The 20,676-nt window shown below is 41.5% G+C and overlaps 1 protein-coding gene across 3 annotated transcripts in view; it reads right to left on the bottom strand.

Moving 5' to 3' along the window:
• LOC143974657 (ceramide synthase 2-like) overlaps nt 1-20,676 on the bottom strand; it is a 236,647-nt gene that overhangs the window by 99,526 nt on the left and 116,445 nt on the right. For all 3 annotated transcript variants that reach the window (XM_077476265.1, XM_077476267.1, XM_077476266.1), the window contains one exon: nt 19,614-19,787. In XM_077476265.1, coding sequence (XP_077332391.1) covers nt 19,614-19,786 — 173 coding nt within the window. In that variant the 5' untranslated portion in view covers nt 19,787. The remainder of the gene's footprint in view (nt 1-19,613; nt 19,788-20,676) is intronic.

Here is a 20,676-nt window from a genome sequence, read left to right as displayed (position 1 = left end):
GCAGTGGGGCGGGGTTCTTGAACGGCGTTTTCGAGCCTCTGGTCTCACTGTCCATAAACAAATTTACCGGGAGCATCAATATCTATATGCACAGTCCCTTAAGGAGTCTAGGTCGCAGTTCTATTCTAAAGTTATACGAAATAGTTCAGGAAATTCTAAGCAGCTCTTTTCAACTATAAATCAACTGCTTAAGCCAAATTCGCCATCGACTACTGCTATTTGGAAGAGTGGTGTAATGAATTTATGGATTTTTTTAGATCCAAGATTGATCATATCCATTCCTCTCTGTCTGGTCCTTTGGCTCAAACTGTCCATTTAAACTGTTTTGTGCCCCGACAAATGGATCATTTACCAGAGGTGTCGTTGGAAGAGGTACAGGGTATTGTTAAGCGAATGAAGCCCACAACCTGTTCCTTGGATCCTTTTCCAACTCCACTGGTAAAAACTTATGTTTCAGTTTTAAGTCCATTGATTACTACTGTTGTTAATTACTCTTTTCGAACTGGCCATGTTCCTTCCATTTTAAAAAGTGCTGTTATTAGACCACTGCTTAAAAAATCCACTTTTGATCCGGAAGTCCTTTCTAATTATAGGCCTATTTCTAATCTTCCCTTTTTATCTAAGGTACTTGAGAAAGCAGTTGCAAGTCATCTTCAGGATCATCTCAAGCATAACAGCCTTTTTGAAAAATTAAAATCAGGCTTTCGTTTTGCTCATAGTACGGAGACCGCTCTTGTTCGGGTTACAAATGATCTTCTTATGTCATCTGATGCCGGTTCTCCGTCTTTACTTATTATGTTGGATTTGTCAGCTGCGTTCGACACTGTCGATCATGGTATTCTTTTAGATAGTCTTCATTATAATGTTGGACTAAAAAATTTAGCCTTCAGTTGGTTCGAGTCATATCTTACAGATAGGATTGAAAAAACTACATTGGGTCATTTTAAATCTAAACCTCATGTGGTTACCTGCGGAGTTCCCCAAGGGTCAGTGCTTGGCCCGATTTTATTTATTCTATATCTTACTCCCTTGGGCCATATTATAAATCGTTATAATATTTATTTCCATTGTTATGCTGACGATACACAGCTTTATGTAAAAGCTGCAGCTGAAACTCCTTCAGTGCAGTCACCCCTTTCAGTCCTTACCGCCTGTCTGGAGGAGATATAGGAGTGGATGGAACAACATTTCTTGCAACTAAATAGCTCCAAAACTGAGTTTATTATGATTGGAACATCTCACCAGATTAAATCATCACTGATAACAAGTATCGCCTTTTCAGGCTCTAAAATTCCAGTTTCGTCTGTTGTCACTAATCTTGGTGTAAAAATGGATTCCCAACTCACTTTTGAAGCTCATATAAATCAAGTATGCAAGACTTCTTTCTACCACCTTCGTAATGTAATTATATTGTTGTGCCTCAAATATTATGAAAGGAATATATCCAGATATACGGTATCCTCATCCTTATAAATTAGGCATAGAGAAAGGAAATTCTGAGAGGAAAGGAGGGGGGTCAAAACATGGAACACCATAACCATGAATTACCTCAATATCCCCCAGCAAAGTGACGGACTATCTTGATACCAGATTACATAAAAACGTATAAATTTATTCTTAAATACAATTTAAAAGTTTTTTTGGGAAAAAAAAGAAAACAAATACATAAGGAATTTCAATTAATACAAAATATAACTATGACATGGATATGTATGTTACGGCGATATTATGTATCCAATTCGGTCTTTGTATTCTACTAGTTTCGCGACTGATTCTGTCGCTTCTTCAGGAGACCTTGTTTGTCTGAAATTGAACATATCATGTCAAAACATTTATTATTATTACATAATTTAACATAGTTCAAAAAACATTTGGTGTATTGCTTTACAAAAAGTGTTGGAGAGTAGGCAGCTCACCACTATGGGCACAAACCCTTGGAGTTAGGGCAGTCCCCGCCAACCAGGCTTTGACCACCCTTGGGGCGGACACGGGAGGTATTGAGAGTCAGCTAGAAGATAATCAGAAGTGAAGGGTATTTTATTAATGAATTGCCACAAAGGTAATGGTTATTTTTTACTGGAAAAGTGTCCAGTAAGCATGTACGCAAAGATAGTATTTCTATCCAAATAACTGTTAGGTAGGATCAACATACCGGTACATCCAAAAGTTTTTCGAACAACACTGCATAGGTGGGGGTACCCCAGGTCAGAAGGAATATAAGTGAAGTAAGGGTAGTGAAAACCAATGGGGAGTCCTGTCCTTCAATCAATTCAGGATGGAGACTGCATTGATATCAACCAGGTGGATCCTAACAGAAATATACAACCATAGATAATATTGCTATAGATGAATAATCTAGGTCAGGCTAAATAAAGGAAATTAGCCAGAGGGTTTAAATAGAGGGACATTACCAGTTAATCTAATCCCTTCATTCCGGATCTCTCCAATGCATGAAACCGTGCGTGCCGTTTAATGGACGATTCCGGTAAGGGAACCACTGGTCGTTCGTTCTGCCGCTCAACTGGGACGCCGTAATGGCGCGCCTTTTACCTCCAACCCTGTGGCGTCAAACGAATGGCGCGGGCGCCAGACCTTGACGTCACAGGGTCCGCCGCTCCAAGTGCGCGTGCGTCACGAAGGTGACGACGCGCACCAGCCTCGAGTCACTATGGATACCATTGAGTGACTCATTGCTCATGGACCCGGCAACTCCCGCAGATGGGAATCGTCCAGGGCCATGGGAGGGGCGCGTGCCCGCCCCTGGGAGTTCCCTCCCACACTCCATCGTCTGCGTGAGTGTTCCACAGTCATAGGTGCTGGTTACTCCATTATACAAGACAAAAGTCAAAAATGAAAGAAAATATAGAATAAAAGTAAGCATTTAAGTTGATTAATTGGCAAATGTTTGAAATATTTTCATTATTCTTACCAATTTGACGAACTTGTCTAAAAGGAAAATATAAACAAGTTAGGATTAAGTTAGATTGTAGTTAGATGTAACAGATGTGATAGTAGTTATAACAACCTGGACGGGTGTCCATATATTGAAGTCACAACTCATATCATAGGGAAATCGCGGCAGCAACATTGAAACTGGAGAGTCAGACTTTTCATTTGAACCAACAGAATAAAGAACAGAACGAGAGGAGGGGAGAGAAGAGAAAAAAGAAAAAAAACGGAAAGAGGTATGGGAGGGACAGGGAAAGGGGGGGGGGGGGGGGGGGAAATGAGATAGAGAAAATGAAGAAAAGGAGAAAAAAAGAAAAAAAGAAAAAAGGAACCAAGGTTAGAAAAATGTTTCTCTCACCCTCCTAAAACTCTTTATCTATTTCACAAGGGCCCATGTTATAATTTTTACTTAAGGAAATATTTGTATGTTTTAGTTTCGTTCAATCCAGGGGGGATTAAGGCATCTAAACGTTCTATCCATAGGGTTTCTCTTTTTAAGATTTCCCTATCCCAGTCCCCACCGCGAGTGTCCTCGTGGATCACTTCGAGAACAAAGAATTTCACCACTTGACAGCGTGTGGTAGTGGGCGTAGGGTGGGCCATGGGCAAGATCTTGCCCATGGCCCACCCTACGCCCACTGCTGCACACTGCACTTTCCATCCAGATTGGTGAGTCTGCCCTGGCTAACCATTTACACGCATTAAATCCCCATTAATTTATTTTTATTTATATGGTTAGTATATTATATTATTTTTTATTCTATTCCATAGGAATTTTTTGGTCGCATCAGCTCCTGATGAGTGGGGAGACACCCACGAAACGCGTCGAGCTTTTGAAATGATGTCCCAGCTATACTTTATACGGAACTATATTTATTTTATTATGAATTTACTTTTTTAACTATATACTAAATTTATTTTTGTTTTACATCTAGTGGATGCATATCTATTATGTGGATGTACTTGCTGATGTCGGTTTTGCTGTCATAGGCACTACCATGCCATACTACCCAATTATTTTATTTATTACTACTATGTGCTACTATATGTGAATACTATATATCATGCTTCTACTGTACTTACGCCTATATACTTTATGAATTTGATCTTTATTATTTTTTATGATCTGTTACTGAACAATCAATAAAAAATTATTATTTTTTTAATATGGTTAAAACCTACCTCCATTATCCAAGTGCTTCATTTTAAAGTCCCAAACTTCCTCTATTACGTACCGATTACCGGGATGGAGGCACATACTTGTGCTTCATTTAAAGTCCCAAAATTCCCCTCCTTTTCTGGATTGTTTTCTGTTCTCTACTTGCATTAGATCAGATATGTCATTTGCACTGTGAAGCGAATCTGATTCTGGGTTTGAGTGGCTGGGGGATATCTCTCCTTTCTCCTTACGAAGCTGCAGATTGGCTACGATTGCCCTTGTCCCCTTAGTTTGGGTCCTTATATTCAATTGATTCTATTAGGTAACAATTATTGTTTCAGATAATTTATTTTGTACATATTCTGGGAAATCACTAATTTTGCGATTTCTAATTGGAATACTATCCTTTATGAATTTTAGGTTTTTCCTCTTTTGTGACTCTGCATCTAGACTGGTATTTTGAAGCGTTTCCCTGCAAGCACTTATGGCCCGGATGTTTTCCCTTTTATCTATTACTGAGTCTCTTCATTTTGGCTATTATTCTATTCGGTTATTTCTGATCGAATTACTTTGCGAATGTACAGTAGGTGAGTATGTGATTTTTCAGCCCTCTTGATCCTGAACGACCTAGATGTCCTATTTGCCATGTAAATATATATATATATATATATATATATATATATATATTTGTTGGTGTTTTGTGTAGTAATTATACCTATTTTTGGTTACTCTCTGAGACCATGATTATAATATTGTATTTGCACCTTATGTTTAACAATTCTCTTTATGTGTTTATTCATACAGTATTCATATTTGTCAATGATATTTAAAGCTCCTGAAGAAACTCGTTTATGAATGAAACATGTTGAGCATCATATCACACTGATTGAGTTCGAAAAAGATTCTTCAAAATCTCCTTGTACTGTATGGAATTGTATCTGTGCTAGCGGTGTTGTTTTAGCAAAATTTGTTGTCTGTTTATAATACATTTCGAAGATTTTTTATCTATTTAAAGCTCATTTTGAGTGATTACTATGTGACTTCTTGTATTCATTTGTATTTCCTGATACCGTTAAAAGTCCCGTGAGGTTGGTTACCTCTTCCTATGTTTACAGAATTACAGAGTTACAGAATGCCTTCAACATTATTTTAAGTATAATACGAGTGCAGAAACATCTAAGGAATCCATATGGGCCGCACATAAATGTGTCATACGGGGGTTATTTATCTCCCTAAAAGCCAAGCACAACAAAATAAAGAAAGCCCATATGGATGCCCTATATAGGCGAGTTCACCTTCTGGAAAGGGCTCATAAACGCACACTCGCGGAGGAGTATATCCCCAAGCTCATTCAAGCCAGAAAAGAGATACTAGAGAGCTTCAGAAAACTTTAAAGCACAAATTTATACTAATGCAAAAGCTATTCTATGAATATGCCAATAAGGCTGGCAAAATGTTAGCGAGAGCCCTCCAGAAAAGGAAAACACGGCACACTATCCACGAAATCTCAACACCTGCCGGAGACCCTATTATCGACTCAGACGCCATTACACAACATTTTGTTGATTATTTTCACTCACTTTACCACCTTTATAACTTACCATGACATCCACATACAGTTACCAATCAGACCAGACGGACCCTCATACAAGAATTCCTCACCAAATACTCTCCACCACCTTTAGATCCCACTGATAGATCCCTGTTAGACGCCCCTATCATGTCCATGGAAGCCATGATGGCCCTCAAACAACTCAAAGCGGGTAAGAGCCCAGGCCCGGATGGCCTATCAGCTGCCTATTACAAGTCCTTTTCAGACTTACTCATGCCACATTTTATCGAAACCTTTAACGCACTCCCTACATCTAACAGATCTAACACGGATCTCCTAGAAGCTCATGTCACACTTTTACCCAAACCTAGTAAAGACACCTCACAAATCCCCAATTACCACCCTATTTCTTTGTTAAATGTAGACCTTAAGTTATATACCAAGATATTAGCGAATCGCATATCACCCCTACTTCCGAAACTGATTTCCACCGATCAAGTTGGTTTTGTCCCTGGCCGAGAAGCCAGGGATAACACCACAAAAGCATTAAATATGCATCATTGGCTTACCACTACGAAAACAGAAGGCTTCTTCCTCTCATTAGATGCAGAGAAGGCATTCGACAGGGTGGCTAGGGTATTATATGGTAGCTACTTTACTACACATCGGAATTCCCCCACACACGATTGAGATGATAATGCTCTAGTACTCGACCCCTACCGCAAAAATAAGAGTAAATGGACACCTGTCGAACGCCTTCTCCATCACTAACGGTACACGTCAAGGATGCCCACTCTCCCCAATTATCTTTGTCCTAACGTTAGAACCCCTCCTCCAAATGTTAAGAGAAAACCCTAACATAAAAGGAATAGAGATCAAAGATAGGCCATACAAACTGGCCGCATACGGGGATGATATCTTACTCTTCTTATCAGACCCAATACCACCATTCCCAACTTACTACTAGACTTGAATTCCTTTCTAACTATTTCTAATTTAAAAATACATTTCGAGAAATCTAAGGTCTTAAATATAACTATACCCGAACAAATAGTAGCCCAATGCAAACTCAATTACCCCTTTAGTTGGGAACGCCACACCCTATCATACCTGGGTATCAACATCCCGACCGACCTGTCGAGGTTATACAAACACAATTTCAGCCCGACACTTCTGAAAATCCAAGGAGACCTGCTAAATTGGCACAGAAACTCGTTCTCATGGTTTGGAAGAGTGGCAATTCTAAAAATGAACGTCCTCCCTAAAGTGTTATACCTACTACAGGCTATCCCCATTGCTCTCCCTAAAACCTTCTTTCAAACATACAGAACTATGTGCAGAAACTTTGTGTGGTCCCACCGACCAACAAGATTGAGCTGGGCCAAACTTGTTCTTCCTAAGAATAAGGGAGGCCTAGGATTACCAGATATCCACACATATCATAATGCCACCTTGCTCACCAGGATTGTAGATGGGCATATCCACCACAAAGATAAAGCATGGATCCAATTAGAACAGGACATGGCCCACCTACCATTATCTAACCTTCCATGGATTTCAAACCAAGCTATTCCCCCCGCTTGCCGGACCCACCCCCTGATAAACTCCTCTCTACAGGCACTACAGCGGATGGGCCGCAATCTTAACCTTACATCACCACAAGGCCCTATGACCCCTTTATCCCTCAATCCGGATTTCCCCCCTGACATTACCAGATATGATCTCCAACAACCACGTACCACAAACCGGGCGCATCAATTCTTTGACCAAGGGAATCTAATGACACATCCTGCAATGGTTGCAAGGTTTCCCGAACTTCGATTACCATTTTTCAAATTTTTGCAACTCCGACCTTTCTTCAACTCGTATAACCTGCAATCATGCTGGTATAGAGACTTCACCCCGTTTGAAACTTTATGCAATAGTGCGGAACCACATAAACACTTGATATCTACCATCGTCTCATTGCTAAATTCAGATGCCATGTTACTCACACCTACCTTACAACAATAAGGGCTCCATAAACGTTTCGATACAAGAAAATAGGTACAAACTGTACTCACGATGGTACCGTACTCCCGATAAAATACACAGACTGTTCCCCGATGTCCAACCAATATGTTGGAGATGTGGCTCGGCCCTTGGGTCCTTTTTACATATATGGTGGGAATGTCCTTTACTTCAGCCATTTTGGAAAGAGGTACACAGCAAAATAACTCAGATAACAACATACCAACCGAACTACTCCCCAGCCCAATACTTGTTACATCACACATCAATATCACAACGAAGATATCGGAAGTCCTTAACCCTTCCACCACTTTCACAACCATACCACTTGTAGCACAAAGGTATTAGAAAGCCCCCCCCCCCCCCCAATCGTCCATGTCCATCTCCACTCTCCCAATCTCCCCTGTATCGTATATACCCTTCTCTCCCTGGGAACGTTACTTGGAGGTGACCCCCCTAAGACCTCTTATACCCCTTCATTGGTTCCCTCACTCTACAATGATCATAACCTTGCATACACCTCCCCTACCCCCCCCCCCCCCCCGAGTTTTTTTACATCTCCGACATGCCAGACTTCACAATAGTTTTACGTTACCTTTGTCATTTGTGCTGTAAATCAATGAAACAACATATAACAGAGGTACTTCTCATGCCCATCGACTGTACTTTTAACTCCCAGTACATACAGGGCAATTTCCCCCATTCACAGCATGTTCCCAATAGGGGTGAATGGATCGGACAAGACCCAGAGAGAGTCTTTGCAGTACTTGGACATTTAAGTCAGAATGTACACAACATTTTCTGTTGGATATGTCCGAGAATATACTAGCCACAAGTCACACGATTCCAGGAGTCGCATAACCTTCACATCGATAAGCCACTATAGAAGCGGCTTATATCTGACATTCCCCCACTATCCCTTTTAGTTATAGTCTGAGAGAATGACGCCTCAATTGGCAAACCCCAAATATCAATAGATGTTGGCTATAACTCGAAGGTTTAGGTTTGGCTCAGACCTTAAGTATTTCTACACACAATAGCTCTTATTCCTCAATATACTACTGAAGATTACACTGAATCATATACCACTACTCTTTGTACTTGTAATACTGTACTTCATGATTTAAAAAAATATAAGAAACATCAGGCGCTGGGATCCCCGCAGTGTCTCCTCAGTGGAGACAGAAGATGGATGCATGGATGGACTGCTCTGGACTGAAAATCACCCGTCACTGGATCAGATATCGCTGGACCCCGGAGAGATGATCATCCGTCGCTGGATAGCAAGAGTGGATTACCACTGCTGGAATCTTTTTTTTTTTTTTTTTTTTTTTAATAAAGGAATTTTTCAAAAGAGTGTTTGTCTTATTTAACCATTTTTTAAACGTTCTTTGTGACATGGTTGGGGTACTTTTGTACTCCCTTACCATTTCAAACAGGGGGGGGCGGGATCTGGGGGTCCCCTTGTTAAAGGGGGCTTCCAGATTCTGATAAGCCCCCTGCCCGCAGACCCCCACAACCACCGACCAGGGTTGTGGGGATGAGGCCCTTGTCCCCATCAACATGGGGACATGGTGCTTTGAGGGGTCATAGACCCCCAAAGCATCCTCCCAATGTTGAGGGCATGTGGCCTGGTACGGTTCAGGAAGGGGGGGCTCTCTCTCGTCCCCCCCTCTTTTCCTACGGCCTGCCAGGTTGCGTGCTCGGATAAAGGGTCTGGTATGGATTTTTAGGGGGACCCCCACGTCATTTTTTTTTTAAATTTGACGCGGGGTTCCCCTTAATATCCATACCAGACCTGAAGGGTCTAGTATGGATATTTAGGGGGAACCCCACGTCAATTGTTTTTTAAAATTTGATGCGGGTTTCCCTTAATATTCATTGAATTTAGGGGAACCCCATGCTTTTATTTATTTATTTCAATGAATGAATTGTCGGCTCCCGTAATACAGAGAACACACATTGAGTGTTCTCTGTATTACAGGAGCCGACAATTCATTATAGCTACGAATGATTTTAAAAGACTTTTTTTCCTGCAAAAATGACACTTTGTGCAGGGACAGTTCTAAGCATGGAAAACATACGCCCCTTCACAGGCATACTATAGACACCCCCCAGGTATGAAATTTATAGGAATATTACACTTTTATTGTTTCATTTTAATCATTATTAAAATCACTGCTCCTGAAAAAACTTTAGTTTTTAAAACTTTTTTTGCATTGATCCATGTCCCCTGGGGCAGGACCCAGGCCCCCAAACACTTTTTAGGACAGTAACTTGCATATTAGCCTTTAAAATTATCACTTTAGATTTTCAACGTTCGAGTCCCATAGACTTTAATAGGGTTCTAAAGTTCACACAAAGTTTAGGTCTGTTCGCAGGTTCTGGTGCAAACCCAACAGGGGGGTGTTCAGCTCATCCTTAGTCACTGCTGACATCCATCGCTCCATAGAGGTGAATAGAGCATCCGATCAGGTCCGCCTGAAAAACTGACAGACAGATCCGAACGTATATATGTGTGAAAGGGGCCTAAATCACTCCTCACTCTTTCCATCTCTCTGTCCATCCACCTCCACCATCACTCCACTACTCTCTTTACATTATAAGCAAATAAAAATACTCCAATACGCTTCCACACTAAATTTGCTCACTACTTAATAAAAATATATATGAATAATAAACACCTTAAGACCATCAAACACAATAATCAAATATATAATGATAATACGTTTTCTAAAACACACACTATACACACCGGCACTTTTCATCTACAAAACCAGCCTGATCTGTGATATTGCTGCTGCCTCCCCTCTCCTGGAATGCTGGGATTGTAGTGCCACAGCCAAAGACATGAGGTGGTCATGCAGGAGAGGAGGCTGTGCTTGGTGAGCAGATAATGGGTAGGGATCGGGAGGGAGGTGTAATAGAGATTGGGGGGATATCTGAGAAAACGTGCACCCTTCAGAAGCAGAGCAGTTCACAACCACACAGCAGGGAGCAACTGCCCAGCGTGCCCGTGCGAAAAGACGGCCCTACCCAAAGCCGAAAGTGATGAAATAGTCCCCTTTCTGTCCCCCCCGACCCCACTGAACACAGGGGGCCCAGAGAAGTTTTTATTCTAAGCAGCTGCACAATGGGAGATTATCTGATTGGTTGACAGGGTTTGGGAGTCCCTGCCCACTCTACCTCCGCTGTCACTAAAACCGGCCCAATGAGCCATCGGCCGACCGGGAAATTCCCAGTAGTCCTGATGGCCAGTACATGGCTGGGCAGCAGCAATTTCTTTTCTATTATGCCCCATACACACTATTCGATTTTCTGCATATTTTGTCTTCAGATTTACCAAAAACCATATAATATGAGGTCAAACCTTAAGAGTTTCAATTTGTATGCAATCAGGCAGGCCATTGCACTACATGGTTTTGATAAATCTGATGACAAAAATCTGCAGAAAATCTAAAAGGTGTGTATGGGGCTTTAGATTTCTCTCATTCAGCTTGCAGCTGTATTTACGGGCTAATCACTGATCTCCCTTAAGGTGAATGAAACAGAAATGACGTGGGGTCTAGGTAACCTCTGATATCTCAGTGAAATTGACCCCCTATGCAACAGCAATAAAGTTAATTGTAAAAAAAAAAAAAAAAACTAAGTATGATCAGCAGCTCCCATTATTACTGAAGGTAAGAGTAAAAGAAAATCCTAACATTTTTGGTTGCTCCTTCCTAGAAAAGTATAAGAGGGAACTCTTCCAATGGGGCCATAGTTCTGGTGACCCTATTGACAAGCAGAGACTCCCTCACTTTGCAGAAATTTCCTCTCACTTCCTGTTTTGGCTGTGGAAGTGAAGGGAAATCTCCTCAAGGGGGCTTATATAGGGTTATAACTCTCCTTTACACTATCCAAAATAAAAATAAAAAGATATATGCTGTATAACAGTTGTTTTAATAGCCAATATAGTTTTGAAGTCCATAAATAATCTTCTATTAACCAAAGTACTGAAAGCAGAAAGACAATTCTTTACATAAAGAACACTGGTCATCACGCTTCTTTTTCCCATAAGCTACTGCAAAGAAATGATTGGTTAGCAGAAATTGAAAATTTCCCAAAGGGTGTGATAGGTCATATATAAATTCTGGGTCAGGACTGACTCTTGTCTTCCAACATGACCCTTCAGTACAAATCTGTGAGAGAATATGAATTGTGGCCAGGAGTGGCACTAAGCTTCAGATCAGATGAAAATTGCTGGCAGCACCATTTAAATTATTCACATTGCAGTTGCCCAGAGCTATTTTGAAGGGCACACTGAACTAACCTTGCAGGTTAAGGTTCCAAAAGCACTTAGTAGAGTAACACATTTGATGATATTATTAGAAGCCACCTAATTAATGCTTATATGTGTTTGGTTGTGAGAACTAACACTTGCCTGTGGCAGAGTGACACTCTGAAATATATAGGCAATAGGGAGAGTATTTTTTACAATAAAATTAATGAAGAAAGTTTGGAATTTAGGTGATACCCTTTATTGACTAACTTGAGTTAATAAAGAGGTTTGCTTTTGGTGTAAGTCAGATCCCCTTGTCTGGCTTTACATATGTATAATGTGAACTGTAAATTGCTTGATGAATGAATCTGAGTAAAGCCTTGTACACACGGTCGGACATTCCGACCTCAAAATCCATCAGATTTTGTCCAAAATTTGTGTTGCATACACACGGTGGCACAAAGTTGTCGGAAAATCCGATCGTTCTGAACGAGGTGACGTACAACACGTACGTCGGGACTATAAACGGGCTAGTAGCCAATAGCTTTCGTCTCTTTGTTTATTCTGAGCATGCGTGGCACTTTGTCTGTCGGAATTGTCTACACACGATCGGAATTTATGCGATCGGATTTTGTTGTCGGAAAATTTTAGATCCTGCTCTCAAACTCTGTGCGTCACGAAAATCCAACAGAAAAAGTCCAATAGAGCCCACACACAATTGGATTTTCCAACAACATAATCCGATCAGACTTTTTCCATCAGAATTTCCAACCGTGTGTACAGGGCATTATTCTGAAAGCTTGCAAATGTAATAACTCAAGTTAGCCAATAAAGGGTATAAACTCCATTTTATATACTATGCTATAGTGGCTCTTTTGTTCTTTTCCCCTATGCAGTTTAAAATATTTGAAATTTTAGCTCATCAAGGGAAGCCTTGCTATATAGGAGCCACCTCACCAGAACTATTGAGCTTGTTGATAGTTTCCCATGATCTGAATATAACTGCAATTCTCAGGAGCTGAGTGCGGTGCAGATGAGATCAGTGTGACGATGATGTGCTAATTTTGGCACATCACATTGTTTCCTTTTTTTTAAACAAACTTTATTGAGATGTCACACAGACCTCTCAAAAGTTCAACTGCCAGTGCAGTAGAAAGAGGCAATGCATTGTCTTGCACTGCATTGAAAAAAGTATTCATGCAGTATTTATTTCAGCGCACAGTGCCCACACACCACCGCGACCCAGTGGTGTGAATGGGGCAGATAGAGAGACAAGGCATTTTGCCTTGTCCATGTGGTAGGAGTGCACTGGAATAGCTGCCCAGCGCAGTCCCACCACATGTGGTGTGAACCTAGCCTAAATCTGGATACACACTATACAACTTTTGGCGAATATGTGGCTGGTGGTGGGGCCTGGGTGATTTAGTGAAGTAGCTGCTCTTTTAAAAATATATATAGCATAAAGAAACAAAAGGTAAAAGTGTTGGCGTTCTAAATCAAATTGGTGGGTTCAACATAGAAATCAATAATTATAAATCATGAAAAAATTTGACAATCCCAATATCATAGGAATAAATGGATTCTTATGATTAGAAAATTCTCCAAAGGCTTCACCACGAGTGCTCAAAAGGTAGATGGCAACTCACCAGAGGTGTTTGCCCACTTTTTAAGGTAGGGCAAAATGTGCTTAGTTAGATAAACCAGTAAAATCCTATCTCCACTGCAGGGGCGCACCAACGGTGGGGCGGGGGGTGCGGTCCGCCCCGGGTGCCACACATTGGGAGGGTGTCAGTGGCGTATCTAATGGGGGTGCAGTCCACACCCGGGTCGGGTGACACCACTTACAGAGGGTGGGGAGAGCTCTGGCAGCTCTCTATGGCCGTTTTTTTTCCAGCCAGATCACCCCCGTGCTGCAGCAGCAATGGTCTGATCTTTGCTTTCCTCCTTGCTCCTCCCACCACTGCTGAGCTGCTGAGCCAAGCCTGTTACTATTCTCTGCCCGAGCGGCACAGCTGCTACCGCACACTGTGTTTTCCAGACCTTGCTAGCTGCTGCCCTGGTGTACTTGAGGCTGAGCCAGCTGCCCTCCGTGCCAGTGTCCTCCAAGGTGAGCTAGTGATAAGGGGGTTGGCATGGTGGTAGCTGCCCTCAGCTGGTGTGCTGTGAGAAGAGGGTGGGGTGTTTGTTTCTGCCTCCCTGACCTGGTCTAATAAGGGGGAAGGGGGGAGGCTGCTGTGTCCACCACTGACTAATGTGCTAACTCACTGCTTTTAGTTTAAAGGGTGATTCAGTGATTGGAGTGCAATCATTTTCAATAAAATTTTACCTGAGTGTCATTTTTTGATTGGACTTTACTTGTATGTTGTTCCATATTTTGCTTGTTGTTTTTCCAATGCGGCTTTAGAAATGCCTTCTGGATTCCTGTGCAACTCCATGCGGTGCAATTTTCAACTCATTAATTTAACTGGGATGAAATCACATTGAATCGCACAAAAATGTAATGCACACACTATTTTTTCAAAAGCGTACTGCACCAAATTGCATGATACTATGGTACCATGAAATCTGGAGCAGGAAAAAGCACTGCCATTGTGATCTGTGTTAAAGGTGTCCTTAGAAAAATATATATACACCTGCAGGAGATCACGTACCCAGTGCGTTTTGAACGCAGTGTGGGAAACGCATATAGAACATGGATTTCCTGCACCACCTTCTGGTATAAACAAGCTCTTAAAGTAGTACTAAAGGTTTATTGCACAGAGTGACCCTGAACCTCGTCTTCTGGGGTCCCTCAGTGGCTCTTGTGGCTCCTCCCCGAATTAGATAACGCCCTAGGAGAAGCGCTCTCACGTGGGGGTTATTTTACTGACTCACTCCTGATTCATTCATTTGGCGTCCATTATGACTTGTCCCCAGCACCCACGTCATTGGATTTGATTGACAGCAGTGGGAGACAATGGCTGTGCTGCTATCAATCTATCCAATCAAAGCCGGACTCCGTGGAGAGGAGGACAGCGCGTCCCTGCCGAGGAGATGAAGGGTCTCAGGTAAGTAAAAGGGGGATTGGGGGGCCGGTGACTGCCAGGTGTTTTTTTTCCCCCTTAATACATAGGATGCATTAAGGGGAAAAACCGCAAAGGTTTAAAACCCCTTTAAATATTTCAAATCAGATATCACTCACAAATTTTAACAGTATTTATTTTAGTAGTTCCAATGCGCCCATAATTTTATTTTATTTCTGTTCTACAGATGCATAATAGGCTGTAAATGTAATTATTTTTTTTTTTTGCAGCAAGGCAGAGCAGGAGTAAAATAAGCCCATTTGTTAATAACCCCAAGCAATGATGTCAGTGGATGTTATAATTACCCCCACAGCATTGGTGTCAATGGGGGCTATGCAATGTAAGACCCCTTTCGCACTGAAAGAGCCACTTCTGCGTCTCCAATGTGAAAGTCCCGAGGGCTTTCACACTGGAGCGGTGCGCTGACAGGGCAGTCCTGCTAGCAGCATCTTTGGAGTGATGTATACACCACTCCTGCCCATTGAAATCAATGGGGCAGCGTGGCTATACCGCTGGCATAGCGCTGCTGCAGCAGCGTTTTGCAGTGGTTTTAACCCTTTCTCGGCTGCTAGTGGGTGGTAAAAGCACCCCGCTAGTGGCCGAAAAACGCCACTAAAAATAGCGGCATTTTACTACCGACGCACCCTCCGCCCCAGTGTGAAAGGGGCCTAAAGGGGTCCAGAGGTGTGGGGGCTGTGTAATGTGAAGGGGTCCAGAGGTACAGGCTATGAAATGTATAGGGGGTCTTCCTACATTTTACCAGCAGTTATGGATGCAGTGCTGTAGATTTCTTAGGTTGCATATTTTTTTTCTGCATTTTCTGAAAATGCACCAAAAGTCTGCATCTTTGGCGCATTTTCAGAAAACAGGAAAATATATATTTTTTGGGGGGTGACACCATGTTTTCCTGCACCAGGTGACACCAGCCCTAGTAACGCCACTGGCAGCAGCACAGGCCACAGAGCATGGAGGCGCTACACATGACGTAATTTTATGTCATTGTGCGGTGTGCCGACTGCCCACCTGGGGGGAGGGGGGGTGCCAGATAGAGGATCCGCCCCGGGTGCCAAATAGTCTAGGTACGCCCCTGCTCCACTGTGGGACCCCCTCCGTCAGCAACCAAGGATATGGGAATGTATTCCACCAAGGACGCAAAAGAGAGCTCTTATGGTGTAGTAAGTTTTATTAAAAAAGGGTTTAAAAGGTATCAACATTTTTTACTCACATGTGACTGTGCCAAGCCCGGCACCAAGGTGTCTACAGTATGTGCGAATGGATATATCAGGCTCTCAATGGCGTGCGATCCACATTTGTTCTGAATAAGAAAGGATGACGAATCCCCGCATTTCCAGGTCCAATATGTGAGTTCCTTACTACTATCTTATTCAGAATGAGGGGCGGATCGCACACCGCTGAGAGTCTGTTATATCCATCCATATATGCTAACGTCAATAAAACTTACTACACACAAGAGCTCTCTTTTGTGTCCTTGGTAGAATACATTCCCATATCCTTGGTTGCTGACAGAGGGGGTCCCACAGTGGAGAGATGTCTTATCTAGGATCTTACTGGTTTATCCAAGGAAGCGCATTTAAACCTACCTTAACAAGTGGTCAAACACCTCTGGTGAGTTGCCATCTACCTTTTAAGCACTTGTGGTGAAGTCTTTGGAGAATTTTCTAATCAGAAGAATCCATCCTATTCCTATGGTGTTGGGATTGTCACATTTGGACTCTTCATATGTTTGTGATTTTTTCATGATTCATAATTATTGATTTCTATGTAGAATACACCAATTTGATTTACAGCGCCACCACTATAAAACTTTTGTTCGATTTCCTTTATATTTACCTTCAACTATGTAGTACAAGGGTTTTCCTGATTGCATACAAATTAAAAGTGTTTAGGTTTAGCCTCATATGATATGGTTTTGGTAAAGCTAAAGGAAAAAAATCTAAAGAAGATTGTAAAAATGTGTAGCCAGTTTTAAAGTTCCCAGCACCAATTTGAATATGTTTTTTTGGAGTCCACAATTTCCACAACAGTTTCCTCATGTGGTTTATAACCAAATGAATTAGCAATAACATTGGGAGACATTTTCCTGTTAGAGCAGAGGATGAGGGCAATTTCTAGTCTAATTAGTTTATTCCCCTCATGAGTCCTTGTTGAATATTCACACGGTAAAAGATAAACAGTGGAGTTTAAAATTGTGTGAATAACACATTCCTTGCATGCACAATTATTTAGGCTTGATTATTTAGGCTGGTCATATACATTGCCTATACTATACACTGTACTGTAACCAGTGTGATTATGTTTGATATTTACGTACGTTTTACGTGGGAAAAAAGTATGGTCATTTGTTTACTATCAACTTAGGCACCCACAAATCCATGACCGTAAGACATTTATGTGAATGTGAGAAATCCATTAAAGTGTAATTCCACCTATTCACAAAAAATAAAAAAGTGAACTAACACCGTCACCACCCCTGCCCCGCAGTCTATGCTGCACTTACGTCTGTGGGTGATTAACTGTCACTTCTTCTTTTCTTAGTACTTCTGGGATGGATCAGAGCAATTCTGATAGTCCATGTGCTGCCATGTGACCACTTTGACCAATTGTGACCAAAACCGAATAACAGATGCCATTCAGCACTTCACTCCAAGGTCATCTCCTAAAACAAGCCAGGCAAGGACAGAGCTCATCCCAGCTCCGACAGTCATACGGTGAGAATAAACTCCTACGAGCTGCACATCAATATGTCTATGTGTATGACAGCCTCTGTCCAGGGTACACAAAACATAGGGGAGGTTGATTTACTAAACTCTGCAGAGAATCCAATCAGTTTCCATTTTTTTTTTTTTGTCAAAGCTTAAGGTGATACTAAGCACACACTATTTTAAGCGGTAGTGAACCACAAAAAAAAAAATTTTTTTTAATTTTCTCCCTGCAAATAATGTCATAATGTGCTAGTATGCATCGCTTACTAGCACATTACAGGCATACCCCACTTTTAAATACACAATGGGGTTTATTTACTAAAGCCGGAAAGTGCAAAATCAGGCTCTCTTCTGCATAGAAACCAATGATCTTCCAGGTTTTATTACCATACTTAATTGAACAAGCTGGGGTTAGAAGCTCATTGGTTTCTATGCAGCAGGGAGCCTGATTTTGCACTTTCCAGCTTTAGTAAATGAACCCCATTGTGTACTTAAAAGTGGGGTATGCCTGTATGAAAGGTGTGAAAACTATGACCTCCAGCAGCGAAGGAGGTGGGGAGAGGGACTGGGCTCTCATTTACCACTGTGTTTACGTCCACATGTGTGACTCTTTAGTCACATGGGCTGCTCAGATGTGATAAGGAGGAAATGCTTAGCATAGAAACTCACTGAGAACTAAGCATGCGCAGAGTTGCCACCACAGCTGCAAAATCTCCAGCTGAATTGGGGACATGAACAGAAGTTGGAAATAGCAGGCTCAACCAGATTTTTTTTTTTGCAGAAAACTAATCTCATATTGACTGAGTATGAACAGCATGCATTTATTGATAGTTTTTTATGATGTTGGTTTAGTGCAGGGATATGGATTTAGTGGACCTCCAGCTGTTGCAGAACAACAAGTCCCATGAGGCATAGCAAGACACTGATAGCCAAAAGCATGACACCCAGAGGCAGAGGCATGATGGGAGTTGTAGTTTTGCAACAGCTGGAGGTCCGCTAATTGCATATACCTGGTTTAGTGACACTTTAATTGAACAAGCTATAGTTAGAAGTTGATTGGCTAACACAGCTGCACCAGATTTTTCATTCTCCAGTTTTAGTAACTCAATCCCATAGATCAGTGATTCTCAACCAGGGCTCCGTGGAACTCTAGGGTTCCTCCAGAGGTTGCTAGAGGTTTCTTCATCCTTGGGCAATTTCTGCCTCTCAGACAAGTTCCCACTAACACCATTGATCTTTTTAGCTATCTGTAAGGAGGTAATTCTTCCCAATGACCACAAGTATAAGGACCATTCCAGTCCCTGACCATCACACTAATGTATCATGCAATGTAAACTTCAAATTTTTAGCAGGGGTTCCTCGAGACCGGAGAGCTATTTCAAGGGTTCCTCTGTGTTGAAAAGGTTGAGAAAGGCTGCCATAGGGGCTTGTAGTGATGTGCAGCTTGAAAGGACTTTTTTTCTCCCCAGTTGGACCAACTGGAATCGTTCTGACCCATCCCGGAAGCCCTAAGGAAAGAAGGGGAAGAACAGCGGGGCCTTATAATCCTCAGATCGCTTCACTGGCTGCGTGGGCAATGACAGCTTTTTACCCAAGGAAGTAAGTGCAGCCGGGACTGGGGCAGTGGGGAGGGTGTAGGGCAGTGATGGCAAACCTTGGCACCCCAGATGTTTTCGAACTACATTTCCCATGATGCTCAGCTACATTACAGAGTGCAGGAGCATCATGGGAAATGTAGTTCCAAAACATCTGGGGTGCCAAGGTTCGCCATCACTGGTGTAGGGAGTTAATTAATTTTTTGTGAAAAGGGTTAACTTACACTTTAAATATTACCATGATATCACCCCACATCAGCACTATGTATAAATATTTGTACATTCTACTGGTTGGATTTTACCTTTCAAATATAAATCTCAAACCAGTAAGGATGAGTGCACATGGAATACCGAAAAAGAGATGAGAAGGTCTAGGATAATGGACATTTTCTGTTTCCTTCATGTCTTCCCAGGTAAATCCAGGGGGAAGCCAGTATTCCTGTCTCCAGAGCCATTGGTTGAGAAGAGCTTCCATCCTGCAGCCAACAGAGAAACCAAATAGAAATGAAATCCTGAAAACATTTTTTATTTTTTATTTGAAACATAAGAAGCCAAAGGAGTTGAGAAACTTCACTCAACAAACTACATGAATATTCACATCCAAGATTTAATCGCTTGATTTTCACATGATTGGATAATTGTTGTGAACATTCACACAATTTATTAAGACAAGATGCTCTGCATCTTTAGTAAATTAGCCTCTATAAGAGGTTGATTTACTAAAGGCAAATAGGCTGTTCACTTTTCAAGGCAAGTGGCAGTTTGTAAGGGAATTTGCGCCAGAGCTTAGTGAATGAGGTGAAGCTTTGTATCTATCATCACGTGCAAGCAAGAATGTGTTTTTTCCATTTTTCCTTTGCATATCAATTTGTATTCTTTGCAAAGGGAAAAATCATTGCATTCAGTAAGCTCTGGGTTAAATTGAACAGCCTATTATTATTTAGTAAATCAACCCCTATGTGTTAATATCATTCATCTGTTGCCAAACCAATGTAAGAAATACAGTTCTTTACAGTCCTAGAGTATAAATTCACTGCGTTGATCAAGCCTGAACAATTGCATAGTCTTGAGTGGGCTGGAGTACAAATTAGTGTTTGAAATACAGTTTTGTTAATCATCTACACATTCACATACGCTGTGTCAAGGAAATAGTATATTTACTGGACACTATGCTGTCCATTTCTACTGTAATGCATCGCATTCTCTTATGCGTTGTTGAAATTCTGATTGTGTTAGATGCAAACCAAAGTTGAGAGAACCCCTAGTGGTGGACTTTTTAGTCACGTACACCAAGTATAAATATATGGGATGTAAAAAAGTTTACTAAATATAAATGTCATAAAAACATCATAACAAGGAATGTGT

The sequence above is a fragment of the Lithobates pipiens genome, unplaced genomic scaffold (assembly GCF_037356315.1).
Source record: "Lithobates pipiens isolate NorthernLeopardFrog02 unplaced genomic scaffold, aLitPip1_a1.2 Scaffold_13, whole genome shotgun sequence".
In the NCBI taxonomy this organism is placed as follows: Eukaryota; Metazoa; Chordata; class Amphibia; order Anura; family Ranidae; genus Lithobates; species Lithobates pipiens.
The sequence above is the reverse complement of the archived record's forward strand: the minus strand, read 5'-3'. Positions and strand labels throughout refer to the sequence as shown.